Source organism: Pleuronectes platessa, chromosome 9 (genome assembly GCF_947347685.1).
Source record: "Pleuronectes platessa chromosome 9, fPlePla1.1, whole genome shotgun sequence".
In the NCBI taxonomy this organism is placed as follows: domain Eukaryota; kingdom Metazoa; phylum Chordata; class Actinopteri; order Pleuronectiformes; family Pleuronectidae; genus Pleuronectes; species Pleuronectes platessa.
In genome coordinates, this window is record NC_070634.1 from 24620800 (window position 1) to 24635046 (window position 14247).

Sequence of the window (14247 nt, forward strand, 5' to 3'; positions counted from 1 at the left end):
AGACATGAACATGAGCTCTGGAGCATTTCTACTTGTGGTCAATGAACTGTATTTATCTAGCAGTTTCCCAGATTCATCCACGTGGAACTCAAGAGCCCATTAGCTCACTGGTTCATGCAGCACTACTACGGCCTTGGACCCTCAGGATCCAGACTATAGCCGGGGATCAAACCACCGACCTTCTGGTAAGTGGACGACACTTTCTACCTCCCGAGCCGCCAGTGTCACTCAACAGGAGCATACATCATGTTGTATTCTTATGATTGATCCCTAAAGGACGTCATGGGACACATTCTTTTAAAAGCTGATTTATTGTTTGTTTTTATGGAAACAGGAGAGTATAGAGGAAGTAAAAACATTTCAAATTAGCACAGAGGGCGAAGTTTTATTTCATCATCTTTGCAGAATGTGTCTAAAGAACTCACAAGAAACTGACTCTTGTTTTCCTCCTCACTTACACATCAATTTATCTGATAACAGTAAAGACCTCTGTGATCGTCTCAGTCCTGAGGAGCTACAGGGATCAAACATCTGCATACCCCCCAGTAGAGGTTTCCTTCAAATCAAAGACAATCTGTTAGGTTTGAGTTGGAAAATGATTTTGAAATATTTATGCCGCCAGGTCTGCATCACTGAAGCCCTCTGGCTGTGGGGGGATATCCACTAGGGTCGCCTCGCTCGGAACTTCAGTGGCCGAGGGTTGCTCCGGGTGGAAAGTCTTCCAGGGTTTGGAGGGGCAGTGGAAGGGGCTGTCACTCCCAGGTTCTACTGCCATGGCGGGCACAGCGGGCGCTTCTGTGACGTCCTCCTCAGATGATTCTTTTATAGGTGAAGCGGTGGAGGGTGACGGGGACAGCGAAGGTGAAGGTTCGGCCAACAGAATGTTCCTGAGTGGAGACCAGCCGGTGGGACGACGCCTGGTGAACAACTGAGGTGAAGAACACAGGTTGTGGGTGATCGGGTTAATGCATCACCTGGACATGCTGAATGGTGTCACATTATTCTGACTGAATTATTATTAAATTAAATTACATAATATGTTTCTCAAGAGTTAGAAAATTCAAAATAATGTTAAAAGAAGTGTGAATCTTGGATTTAAAAGTGTCAGGGGGAGTTTGTTTCTAACGTTGCTTCAGGTCTGCTGGGAAGTAAAATTGCATAATAATAATAATATTAATTATAAAGTGAATCATAAAGGGAATTTGACCTCCAACTAAATCTCTATCTTATCTGACAGAATCAAATCTAATGGAACCATATATTTAAAACATGATAAATTGGCATTATCGGAACATTTTACCACATAAACATGAAAGATCTCGGGGTTGCAGATCTACAGGGTTCACCTGGAAGTTGTGAGAGTGGAAAGTATCTCAAGGGTTTAGCGGGTATTTTTCTTTTAAGCCTGTTGGACATCTTGGCAAAGTTAGTGTTTGTCTAATTGCAGATCTATTACCTGACTAGACAAGAGAAACACTTGGTTATGTGGGCTTTCATTTTGTAAGGGTGTCTCACCATAGGAGGCAGAGCTCCTGCTTCACACTTTATGTCGGCATCTGTGGACTCATGTCTCCACGGAGCGAAATCCACTGTGGAGTTACAGTTCCTGAACTCCTGCACACACACAAATACACAAACACACACACACAGGTGGGTTGGGTTCAATACGCCTGGAAACAATCACCCGACGTGTCTCTGTCTTGTTGACACACTCACCACGTCCTGATCATCGGGGACACACAGGTCGTTGAGGTCTTTGTGTTCGGCCTTGGCGCAGGTGGTTTTTTTCATGTCGAACCTGAGCGTGAACCTGAAACCTGCGATAACCTGCGGGGACACATGCACACAGGCGTTAGAAAGGAAAGACCAGGAACCCGCCCTCCTCCTCTCCCTTCACCTCCCCCAGTCTGTCCCCCACCTGGCGGGTGGCGTGGCCGACGCTGTTCAGGCTGAACAGGTGAGTGGAGTCGGAGATGGAGTTGAACTTGGCGATGGAGGCAGCGATCGGGGCTTTGACGTCCTCTGAGTTCTCATCGATTTCCACGGGGCAGCCCAGACAGGAAGCTTTCTCTGGAACGATGAAACTGTCTGGAGGAGGAACAAGATGGAGAAAAAGTGAGAAAGTAATGAACAGAAATGAAGAAGAAGAGGAGACGGCAGAGGAAGCTCAGGAGGCGGCTTTAAACACACAAACTATTCATTGACGGAAACACTGGCCTCTGATCTGTCACCACTTCTGCTCCATATTTATAGAAACGAGACCTTTGCTGCTGATGGGAGAGTCTCAATCACAAACAAATTGTAAAATATGATAAACGATCGATAGGGTTTTTGGTTAAAATCTACTTTAGGTTATGATTTTAACGATTTACTAAAGATTTTTTTTTATGCAATTGTCTTTAAACGTGAAATTAGATTTCTGAATCCTCACATGAGTGAAACATTATTTACCATCAGATTGAATCATGTGAAAAGTGAGGTCACGAAGAACATGATGTCATAAAAAGTAACAAAAAAAAGTATATATTGACCTGTAGGACCGGGTGACCTATAATAATTGATGGTCTCCTGTGTAGTTATGCTTTAACCTTTCAACCAGTAAGATTAGAGACATGAGTTACAGCTCATTTCAATCATCATATGACCACAACATTATGTCATTATTAGAATATAGAAAGTTAGCATTGTGTGATTAACATGTACACATCATTCCCCCCCCCCCCCCACTCACCGATCTGACAGTCCACCTGCTGAGTGTCGGCTTCTGTCTCCGTCAGCAGAACCGTGGCGTTGCATAGAGTCGGATTCTGGAGAAACAACAGGACAACAGGAGTTTGATCCGTGTTATAAACAACAACAGAACTTGAACTAACGACCAACCAAGGCCTGAAAATGAGAAGTGGGTGATAATAAATGATTCAGAAATATAATCTGCTCCACTTAATGTCCCAGTGCTCAGGGAACCTGCGGTCTGGTTTACAGTATTCCCAGTACAGTTTAATTCTTAGTGCTTTCTCAGCAGCTTGATTTCCTCCCATCAGCGCCACCTTGTGTCCAGATGACAGATAGTCACAGTCGGTCCAGGGCTTGCTGCTGCCGGCCGCACAGTCACTCCTCCTGGTGGTGAACTGCAGGGAGTACATGGAGCCTGTGTCGTTCTCTGACTGGAGACACACAAACACAAACTGGATCAGTTGGGTCCAAGAGTCTAAACTGGATTTCCCAGAATTCCACAGCTTTAGTTCCTCTGGTTTCATCACCTCAGGTCAGTGAGGGACCAGCTGATCAATTCACCATTTACATTTTTTTTTACTTCTACAAGAACACACTTAATAATATCATCAATATACTTTGATCAGTACATTTAAAAAACTTTTAAACAATTACCTCTTGAACTTTTTTACTTATTTGACTATTTACTGTATTTGTCTGGCAAATGTATAAAAAGATAATTAACATTCACTCAGTATGAAGAGTTAATTAAATATGCACTCTTATTATTTTACCAAAGACACAACCAATTTAAATTTCTTCACGATTTGTAGCGACTGTTTTTTGAAAGGGAAAACACTGATGGATCATTGTGAGTTCATGTGTGTGTGTGTGTCTGTTTGTGTGTTTGTGTGTGTGTGTGTGCGTGTAGTTTTACAGTTTTCATAATAACTGTATGTGACGTAGTGTGTCCAGTTTCAGTGAGACACCGACCAGGTAGAAGCTTCAGTGAAACCACAGCAGACATTTTAAAAAGAAGATAACCCTGCAGCCTCCAGTGAGTTCAGTCTGAATCACACGGAGAATCTGCAGGAGGTCACATCAGTGTGTGTTCGATCACTGCACCTTGACGGCTGACAGCGTCTGGTAGAGAGCCAGTTTGTTCCCGGTGCTCAGCCTCTCGTTGAACTTGTCCACGGCGCTGCTGACGACCTTCTCCACCTCCGGGCTGTCACAGAACAGCAGGATGCCCGACTGCACCTCCTGATGGGGGCGAGGAAGAATCAGCACCAAGCAGAGACGTCTGTCAATGACTTAGTAACTGAAACTGTGGTTTTACCCCATCAAGGCCTGTTTTTCTCAATGAAATATTAATTGAAAACCACCAATTTACAGTTGCCAAGTACATATTTCGGGTATTTATATTCCCTTTGATTATTTCCATATATTCTGCAGTTTAAATTGTTTATACTTTGGCACATTTCAGAGAAAATATAGATTTAGTTATTTTTTTCTGCCTGAGAAAGACTTAAATCAACAACACTGCCCACGGGTCAAAGTCGGCTTCCAGGACAAGATTTACACAATGATCCAAATCTGCAGCTGGGAAATTAACTTTTAATCCAATTAACTACAAATATTGCAGTTTAATCTTAAAATACCTCACATTTACTTTAGTATTCTCATTTTAATGCTACTTAAAGAGAAACACATTTTTTAACATTTTGGAGGAAACTAGTCAGTTGACTGAAACCTACTGTAGCTGGTTTATTGACTGTATTTTAATAAAATGTTAAGGATATTAATAACAGTAATGAACTTATGAATTTATATAGCACCTTTCAAAACAGTTACCAAAGACATGATTTAACAATGAAAGGTTATGTAACATGTATTTTAAGTACTTTTCCCTGTTCTCCCTTTACTACTTGAATACTTCTTGAATGTAGGACTTTTACTTCTAAAAATACTTCTTCCAGTGCTGCAGGGAACTCTGAGCTCTCACATTGTGACGGAGGTTTTCTGCTCACCTGCCCGAACACGGAGCTGTGGAGGCACAGCAGGCCCAGCAGGCCCAGCACACACAGGCCAGCTCCACTCCTCATGGTCGGATCCTCACGTTCGTCTCTGCTGCAAACACACAGCAAGTGTCACACCAGCTGAAAACGTTATCACTTTATCAAGGTCAGTGCGTTTCACGTCCAAATCTCACATCATCTCACATCAGAAGAAAAAACAAAGATTCAGAACCTACAGCTTGTGAAGGCGGAGGCCGGCTGTCGATCCTGCTCCAGGGAGGAAAACTCGACTCCTCTCCACACGGGTCTGGACGACTGAGTGAAGGTCTCCTGGAACTGGGGATCCTGCTGGAGAGGATGATGACACATAGACAGAGGACAGGAGGGCACAGAGGATACACACACACACACACACACACACACACACAAATGATCAAAACGCTCAGTCGGTAAAAGGAGAGTAAATGTTTGCTTCTTTGTTTGCCCTCCTACCTGTCGAGTCAATACAACAGTCATTATCAGACAGAGAGAAAGAGAGGGAGAGAGAGAGGGAGGGGGAGGGGGGAGAGCGAGAGCGGGAGGGAGAGAGAGAGAGGGAGGGAGGGAGAGAGAGAGAGGGGGGGAGAGAGAGAGGGAGAGCATTTGAGGAGATGTGTGTCTCTTTATTGTTAAGTGGTGACAAGCAGTCTTAACTCAAGTCAGACACAGACACACACTCACACACACACATAAGAAATAATCATTTCACAAATAAACCACGTAAAGTACAGTTGATTGGCACATACTGTATGGTAGCAAACAAACAACAACTCTTAGTGTATGTGTTTGAGAGGCCAGTGTGTGTGTGTCTGTTTGTGTCTGTGTGTGTCTGTGTGTTTCCATTTTAAGGTGACAGGTTTAAGGTTAATTTAGGTTAAGGTAGGGGTTAGAGTACGATTTGTTAATCTAATTAACTAGTTCTCCAATTAAGTGAGGACTGGTTACGGTTCAAGTTAGAGGTATTTTTGGGGGGGTTAGACTGTTCACAATGAATGGAAGTCAATGAAAAGTCCTAAAACTCTGGGGACAACATTTTCGAGCAAGAATTTGGGAACGGATGGACCTTATTAGGAAAAAGCCAGATTAGTGGTTATGGCATAATGGTTAAATAATTAGAAGTCTATAAAGCTGACCTATAACCAAGTGTGTGTGTGTTTAGTGTGTTTTGTGTGTTTTGTGTGTACCGGCTGGTACTTTGTCCCTGTCGACCTTTGGCCTTCACCACGCTGGTTTCCTCACCGATCCTCCTGCGAAACCAGGTGACGTGTCTCAGACGTTAAATGCAGATACGCAGACACGTGGACATACATCATACATCACACAGCTGTTTGCTTTGTCTCTGAGAAACTACAGACACACACACCAAGTTCACTGGGTGCACAGCGCCCCCCCCCCCCCCCTCCCCCCCTCCCCTGCAGACTGATGACAGCATGTCAGATCGGTCAACTACGTGCCTGACAGGTCATTGACTCCGTTAGACTTTTACTGAATCACTTTACCTTCATCTCGAGCGATAAAGTCAATATGTTCTAAATGTGGTAACTTTTCTTTGTATGAACTGAAGATACACAAAAAAATAAACCGGAAAAGCACAGTGGCGCCCTCTTGTGGTCACACGTGTAAGGAGCTACTGAGCTGGCGGGAAACAAACTTAGGGTAAACTGTCGGATACATAAAGCACACAAAGGCTGTGGTCTTAAACTTTTGAAACTTCCTTTATGTAGGGAAGCTCATCGGGTTGGAGTACCTCAACTCCCAGACTGGTGCCGCAGCTCTGCAGCCGGACTTGGGCCCAGATGATGATGATGCTCTTGATGGGACGGATGAGCTGGAAGAGGACTGGGAAGAGGAGGAGCATGAGGGCTTTGAAGAGGACCTGCACCCATTGCAGCCCGTTGTTGCCACACAGCCTAATCATCCACCCGCAGTGGAGGAGGAGGTAAGCGATGTCAAGTCTGATGATGGACTTGAAGGGGCTGTGCGTATTGAATACTTGACCTCTGTAGTATCTCTGTCTATTGCAGGAGGTACGGGGTCCAGATGGACACAGTGGCTACCAGCATGCCGTCCATCTAGCCCCTCGGTTCCCAAACTGGGGTACAGGTACCCCAAGGGGTACGCGAAGTGGTTCAGGGGGTACGTGGGGAGAACATTTTATCTGCGTTTTCAAAGTGAAAAAGCCCATTACATTTTCAAACTGAGCTATAAATAATCGCGCAATATTAAATAGTCTGAATAGCCAACTCGCATTGCCAAAAATACCCATATTCAGCAAAATAATTACACTGCCAAAAAAAGTTACAGGTAGGTTAGTGACCGTTAGTCAAAACTAGGGATGGGCATAATTAATCGACAATCGATTAATTGATCCTTAAGAATTTCGTAGATGACATTATTTTGTCATCTACGATTATTATAAATCCTGAAATCCCTGACAATTTCAAAGTTTCAAGTGTTATAGGCTGTATACGTGCGTCGGGGGGTGGGGGGGGTACGTAGCTGGAGATTGAATGTCTGAAGGGGTACGAGACTGTAAAAAGTTTGGGAACCACTGATCTAGATTAACCTCCATTCATTTGAATTGGTCTCCCCAACTTCTTAATATTTATGATTTATTCTTTTATTTATTCATTCACAGCCTCATTCTTTGGTGCATGATATGGCAAGAAGACAGCAGAATCGCATGCTCTTAAGTAAAGCCGACACTGACAGGATTGTGCGGACCCAGTGTCAGACTGTCCTGCAATTTCAAATTCTCAGTTGCTCATTTTTCAGGAATAATCTCAGTTATTTGTCTGTCTATCCTATTATCTGGGAACTCATGAAGCGATGAATATATTCTTTATACGTGTACAAATGAGAGAAATAAATCCTTAAAGCACTGTTGTAATATGCCTTAATTTTAATGCCTATGTTGTGATGACTATATATTTACATAACTCAAAGAAGCTCATGGGGCCAAGGAAGACAATCAGTGCAGTACTGCCTGTTGCACAACTTTTCATGTAGTGAGTGCATAGGACGTTTTGGCAGGCCAGGCCCACCCATCCATGCAACAACTGTCCCACTTAAGCTACTGGAATCCTGATATATGCTGCGAGTTTGTCTCCCAAAAGAAACACATTTTTAGTCCAGTGCACAAACATAAGCTAAGAGTCTCTCTCTGAGTTTCAGCAGACGATACTGAGCTAATTTTAGGAGTCTGACCTCTGATGCCGTATTTATTACACATGCACTGAAATATCTAAAGGATTGGTTGAAAATAGTGTTATTCAACACAAAGCTGCAGTTTGTCCGTCCTTGTCAAATAATATCATGCTCTTGCTGATGATATAATAAAGCCAAGCTTTTTGTCCATTCATAAATATCACTCTCCAGAGGCTTATATTGAATATCCTCACAGCTTGAAGTGAAACTAGTGTTACACAACCAGCTGTTAGGAGATAAAATATGAGATCAATTATGTTTTTTTTACTGAATTCTCATTTGGATTTGATGTTCAGTTCAGGATAAGTACTTTTGTCAAATGTTGTCCCAGAAACTCTCCAGGCATCTGTGCTTTTCATTGATTATTGGGAAAAAGGGAAATGTATAAGTCTTATTTCCCACATGTGTTTTAATTGAAATGTGAGGGCAGCTGCATGCAAGACATAAAAACACCCAAATTAAATTTAAAACATTTTATTCATTAGTCGACAACATAGTACAAACCACAAACAGAGTACAGACATGATGTCACCCAGTGCAAATTATACAGAGTAGGAGCAGGGGTTGCAGTGGTGGGTTTCTGTACATTTACAAATATCACTGTATAAGTTGTATAAGTGTATAAGTTGTATTTCCCACATGAGTTTTCATTAAAAACTTAGTGGGGGGTGGAGTATGCCATCTTCCTGGCATTCACTGTTTCCTTCAACAAAAGGGAGAGCCTTGGTGCCCTCTTCCCTTTCTCTGCCATATAGTTCAGCTGGTTATAGTAGGTGTCCATCAATTCCTTTTCCGTCACCACCTCCAGGTCCTGCTGGATCATCTGGAGGAGCTGACAGAGGCCCTCAAGAGACGGCCCGTCTCCTTTCTGCAACAGCCTCCTGATGCAGCAGTGCATGGATTTCTCTGCCAGCACCTTGGAGAGGAACAGCTCCCCAATAAACCTCAGCATGTTAAGGAACCGACCGGAAGGTTTGGCGTTCTGTTGCTCTTCCCTCAGCCGGTCGGTGACCCTCACGTCCTGGACTGGCTTCAGGCAGGACCAACTCTCTTGATGAATGCCCTCCTTGTCCAAGTTCTTCATGAACTCTGCCTGGCAGTGTTTAACCAGCAGAGACCTGAAGGAGACGCTGGCTGACCAGTCAGACAAGGATTGGAACTCCACCTGAAGAGGAGAAAACCATAAAGGAATATTACACTAATGTAACTCACATACATACATAGTGATCAGTGTGTTCAATTAAGGTTACAACCTGCATACAAATACAAGGTGTCCAACTAAGTAAGAAACAGGATAAAGTAGCTTCCAGTCATAGATGCATCACTTACTTCTGAGAGGTGTTGACACAGCTCCGCGAAGACTGCAGCAGAGTCTGGTTTCTTCACGGCCCTCTTGAAAATGAGCTCCACCATTTCCTGCAGGTTCTCCTCAACGTCCAAGTCCTCGTGACTCAGATCCGTCACGAAGGCTTGAAAGTTTGCAGTGACGCAGCTGACGGACTCGTAGGAGGCAGCGCCGAGAAACCCCACGTGTGTTGGGATCATGTTGATTCAAATCAATCGTAGTTCTCTTAAAGGCAAATCCAAAGAAACGAGTTCAGGAGCAAGAACAGAGTTCAGGAGCAAGAACAGAGTGCAGGAGCAAGAACAGAGTTCAGGAGCAAGAACAGAGTTCAGGAGCAAGAACAGAGTTCAGGAGCAAGAACAGAGTTCAGGTGCAAGAACAGAGTTCAGGTGCAAGAACAGAGTTCAGGAGCAAGAAAAGAGTTCAGGAGCAAGAACAGAGTTCAGGAGCAAGAACAGAGTTCAGGAGCAAGAAACGAGTTCAGGAGCAAGAACAGAGTTCAGGAGCAAGAACAGAGTTCAGGTGCAACGAGCCAAGTATTCCGAAGAGAACTGACTGAAAACTGACTGAAAACTGACGCTTATGTAGGGACAGACTTCAAAGGTATATGGCTGCTGCTTTGGTGACCTTCAGTGACATTCATCAAAGGAACAAAGCCTGAGTGATAACATTCAAAAAAATTCAGAAAATGCCTAATTTTTTTAATGTATAAGTTTAATTTAGATATACATTAAATTCAAACTTAACGGTTTGAGTGAAAAATCCCTGATGATGCTTCTGAAACTGTGTGTTACAAAAATAAAGTACATCTATTTATCTACATCAATTTAGATCTATCTGGGGGGGGGGGTGTTGGGGTATAGGGGGGCTAGTAGCATTCATGCTAATAAGGAACGATAATGCCTGTTGTAAATGTGTCGCTTTCAAGAGTTTTTACAACAACAGTTTTAATTTGGTCAAACCACCACGTGGAAATGTGTCCTTCGAGGGAAATCACTGGCACTAATATGGCAGGCAAAACGTTTGCAGCGCTGTTTGAAGTCAGTGGGCACGATGTACAGTCAGAGTCCGCCTCCGTGTCTTTTTTGAACGGGTGTCTCCTCTTCTTCGTCAGCTTCTTCTTCTTCTGCGCCATTTTGAAGCTTTAACGCTCCTTCAACCGTCGCTGGACAACTTTAATGTGCGGGCAGTGAAGTAAAGATATCTCGGCTCGTAGCGTCTCAGCAAGTAACAACACTGAGGTCGGACATGTTGGATAGACGTTTGAGGGACTTCTTGCTTCCGCTTTAGTGTGAGACTACCACGGTGTTGTCTGATGCTCCACACCGCCTCCGGCCGCTCCGGGGTGGGATTACATGGTTACGGTGGCCGAGAGAGCTGAACGCACTGCAAATGAAGAAAACACTTTCTGTTAATAGCAACATTTGTTAGAAAATGGACACTTGCATCTGTAAATGCCTTTAATTTACATATAATCATTTATTGCACAGATGGGACCAGATCATAGTTCTTGTAAACATTGAATACATTTTCTTTTTGACTCATTTCAAACAGATGATTATGCTTGAAATCTTACCCCTAAATAGGATTGTTCCCTAGGAAATCAGTAAAATGTCCTTTTAAAAACCCTATTGAAAGGCAGGGATGAATCTAGTTAATCTAGCCCATGCCCTCGTAGAGCTCCATCACCACGCCTTTGTTACGGAACTGCAGGTGAGGGAGATAGTGGCTCTTTGGCAGAAGCTGTCACACAGGGACAAGGCGCCCATCTCCTTCCCCCAGGGCCACTGGTCCAAAACTGCCTGCATGCCTGGAGGGGACAGCGTGACAAGGTAAGTGTAGCGTGTAGCATTCAAACTCAGCTTATAGTCATTTTATATATTGTTCTATTTTTATATTTCATTTTCTCCACAGCAAATTAATTGTTTGATTGTGCTCTACGTGACTCCGGTCTGTAACGCAGGACACATCTTTCTCCTCCTCTCCTCTTGGCAGCTTCCCCCATCCAACTCCCAGAGGTCAACAACTGGACCCTTCTGCAGTGGTGAGCGCCTTTTGCGTGAGTGCGTGTGATTGAAGAATGTTCATACGGGGCAGAAGATGCCAATAATCAATATCATTGAATTCCTTTCCGTCAGCCACAACGAGCGGAGCAAGGCGATGATGACAGCCATTGTCATCATTGTCATCATTGTCATCAACCATGTTGATGACAATGATGACAATGACAATGATGAAAGCTGCCCAGGCTTCACAGACCCCCCTCCAGGCAGACCCAGAGCCAGCAGGTAGGACAGTAAATACAGGGGACAACCGGCACAGTCAAAGTTTGGGAGTAACAAAATATCAATGAAATGCTAAAATGTGTACATCAATCTATCAGCTAGTGTATAACAGTGTGTATAAGTACAGGAGGGATTTTTTCTAAAAAAATTCAATCATATCTTGTACATTTCTTGAACTGGAATGACAGTCTCTTTACTTTTTATTCAGGAGGAAGAGCAGAGGGATGAGGAGGACAACGACTGATCTCTTTGCACTTTACTCTCTTCTCAGACTGCTCATTTAATATGTTGCACATGTGTTATGATTTGTCAGCATTTGCCCCTCAAGGCTCCAGTGAGTGTGTAAGATATATAGGTGAAAGGAAAGTATTGGCAGCAATTGATTATCAAATAATCCTACTGATGTTGTCAATAGTGTGTAATCATCTGAATCGTACAAAATGATGGGCCCTTTATGTTCAATATCTTGCTCTTTTTTTTTGTCGGTCATTGCTCGATAAATCCATCCATGAATGATGAACTGAACTGAAAAAGCCTCCTGGATGAGAGGAGACACGTGGTCCAATTTAACACCTCACTTCAATAAACAATAACGTATGTTTTAACAAAAACAAGCTTTAATAAGAAGAATATTACTAATAAGAATACTAATAGTCACGTATGATTAGTGTCATCCTCTGCCTGAATGACTACCGCCCAGTAGCACTCACTTCCATCATCATGAAGTGCTTTGAGCGGCTGGTCCAACCATTCATCACCTCCTCCCTCCCTGACTCTCTGGACCCTCTTTAGTTTGCCTACAGGTCAAATAGGTCGAGTGCAGATACCATCTCCCTCACCCTCCACACTGCCCTCTCCCACCTGGATCACAGGGACTCTTATGTGAGAATGCTGTTCATCGACTACAGTTCAGCATTAAACACCATCGTCAAGTTTGCTGATGACACCACTGTCATAGGCCTGATCACCGGCAACGATGAGAAGGCCTACAGAGAGGAGGTCAGAGCCCGGACATCTTGGTGCCAGGACAACAACCTCCATCTCAACGTCGGCAAATCGAAGGAGCTGATCGTGGACTACAGGAAGAGACGAGGAGAAGAACACGCCCCCCTCTCCATCAATGGGACCACGGTGGAGCGAGTCAGCAGCTTCAGGTTCCCCGGGGTCAACATCAGTGATGACCTGTCCTGGACCCATCACACAGACTTCATTAGGAAGACGGCCAGGCAGCGGCTCTTCTTCCTCCGCAGGCTGTGGAAGATCCACATGGATGAGAGGATTCCCTGCAACTTCTACAGGTGCACAATAGAGAGCATCCTGACTGGCTGCATCACCGCCTGGTACCCCCTGAACCGCAAGGCTTTACAGCGGGTGGTGAAGTCCGCCCAGCACATCACCAGGACGGTGCTGCCATCCATGGAGGACCTCGACACCCAGCGGTGCAGGAAGAAGAGCAACCGGATTATTAAAGACCCCTTTCACACCAGCCATAAACATTTTTACCTGCTGCCGTCTGGCCGACGTTAAGCAGCATCCAGGCTCAGAGACAGTTTCTTCCCCCAGGCCATGAGACTCTTAAACTCCTCTGAACTGTAATAACTCCACCAAACTAGCACCGTGGCATATTTGCACTATTGCACAAAATTGCACTACTGTTCGTTTCTTTCATCAGCTGTATATATATATTTAGATATATATATTTTATTTCATATTTTAAAGTTTTGATATTCTATTTTACACTATTTTAATCAATCATTTTTATTTTTTTTAATTCTTGCATTGTTAGAAGAGAGTCTGTGACTCAAGCATTTCATTGCCAGCAACTGCTTAATTGTTATCTCTGTTCATTTGATAATAAAACTCTTGAATCTTGAATCTTGTACAGAACGCAGAACGAAAACGGGGAACAGCATCTTTCCTACTTATACTGCCCAACTAGTCCACTGATTTCAAAAATTGATTCAACTCCGATTAACAAAGTTTTGATTCGGTATCCGATTTGATTCAATATCGATTCAGTTGTGGGTATGTCAGTCTACAAAACCAACTTAGCTTGGATATGAAATACATTCTCAGGTCGTCCTCTAACTAGTGTCATGTTTTTTTTCAACAGCACTTCAAGGCAGCACCAGGGTTTTCCCTTGTGTCATGGCGCCACCTAGCGTCTGCTTCGGGCCAGCTCGGTGGCTGTGATGCTGTTGATCCACCACAAGAGGGAGCCCGACACCTGCAGTTGCCCTCTTTTCCATTTTGAGAAAAATGAGAACAGAAAGAGAACAAAAAGAGAACAAAAAGAGAACAAAATAGAACAAAAATAGAACAAAACAGAGAAAAATGAGGAACGCTTCACGAATTTGCGTGTCATCCTTGCGCAGGGGCCATGCTAATCTTCTCTGTATCGTTCCAATTTTAGTATATGTGAGACCGAAGTCTCACAAACACGAAGAGGTTGGGACCTGAATATATACCCCTTCGAATCAGGAACATTCCTTAGTCACGGTGCTGAAATTTTGGGACTTAACATGGAGCTCAGACAGAGGCAGACACACTCCTGGAGCCTAACAAACTCTCTTTGGAAGCCGATTTATCAACCATATTTATTTATTAAACTCCACGTTGTTCACAAGCTCACAGAGCTGAT

At 43.7% G+C, this 14247-nt stretch overlaps 2 protein-coding genes and 1 non-coding gene across 8 annotated transcripts; all 3 read right to left on the minus strand.

Annotated features, from left to right (window-relative positions):
• Window positions 1-292: 292 nt before the first annotated feature.
• On the minus strand, window positions 293-5167 carry kng1 (kininogen 1). Of its 3 annotated transcripts, none has more exons than XM_053430283.1 (9): window positions 4967-5167; window positions 4743-4839; window positions 3838-3975; window positions 3048-3164; window positions 2732-2807; window positions 1919-2088; window positions 1717-1827; window positions 1516-1614; window positions 293-928 (listed from the first exon to the last, which is right to left on the minus strand). In XM_053430283.1, the coding sequence occupies exons 2-9, from the start codon at window positions 4815-4817 to the stop codon at window positions 611-613; spliced, it is 1104 nt and encodes a 367-aa protein (XP_053286258.1). In that variant the 5' UTR covers window positions 4818-4839; window positions 4967-5167; the 3' UTR covers window positions 293-610. The 3 variants fall into 3 exon arrangements, with proteins under 3 accessions (XP_053286258.1, XP_053286259.1, XP_053286257.1); XM_053430284.1 differs by having other exon boundaries at window positions 4743-4871; XM_053430282.1 differs by having other exon boundaries at window positions 4743-4842; window positions 4967-5166.
• Window positions 5168-8434: 3267 nt separating this feature from the next.
• LOC128448300 (eukaryotic translation initiation factor 4 gamma 1) lies at window positions 8435-10612 on the minus strand. 4 transcript variants are annotated; one of them, XM_053430890.1, is made up of 3 exons: window positions 10381-10612; window positions 9306-9546; window positions 8435-9141 (listed from the first exon to the last, which is right to left on the minus strand). In XM_053430890.1, the coding sequence occupies exons 2-3, from the start codon at window positions 9519-9521 to the stop codon at window positions 8635-8637; spliced, it is 723 nt and encodes a 240-aa protein (XP_053286865.1). In that variant the 5' UTR covers window positions 9522-9546; window positions 10381-10612; the 3' UTR covers window positions 8435-8634. The 4 variants fall into 4 exon arrangements, with proteins under 4 accessions (XP_053286865.1, XP_053286861.1, XP_053286862.1 ...); XM_053430886.1 differs by having other exon boundaries at window positions 10287-10612; XM_053430887.1 differs by having other exon boundaries at window positions 10284-10612.
• Window positions 10613-13936: 3324 nt separating this feature from the next.
• Window positions 13937-14042, minus strand: LOC128448769 (U6 spliceosomal RNA). The gene has a single exon (XR_008339798.1). It is a non-coding gene; the product is annotated as a U6 spliceosomal RNA (small nuclear RNA).
• Between the last annotated feature and the right edge of the window lie 205 nt (window positions 14043-14247).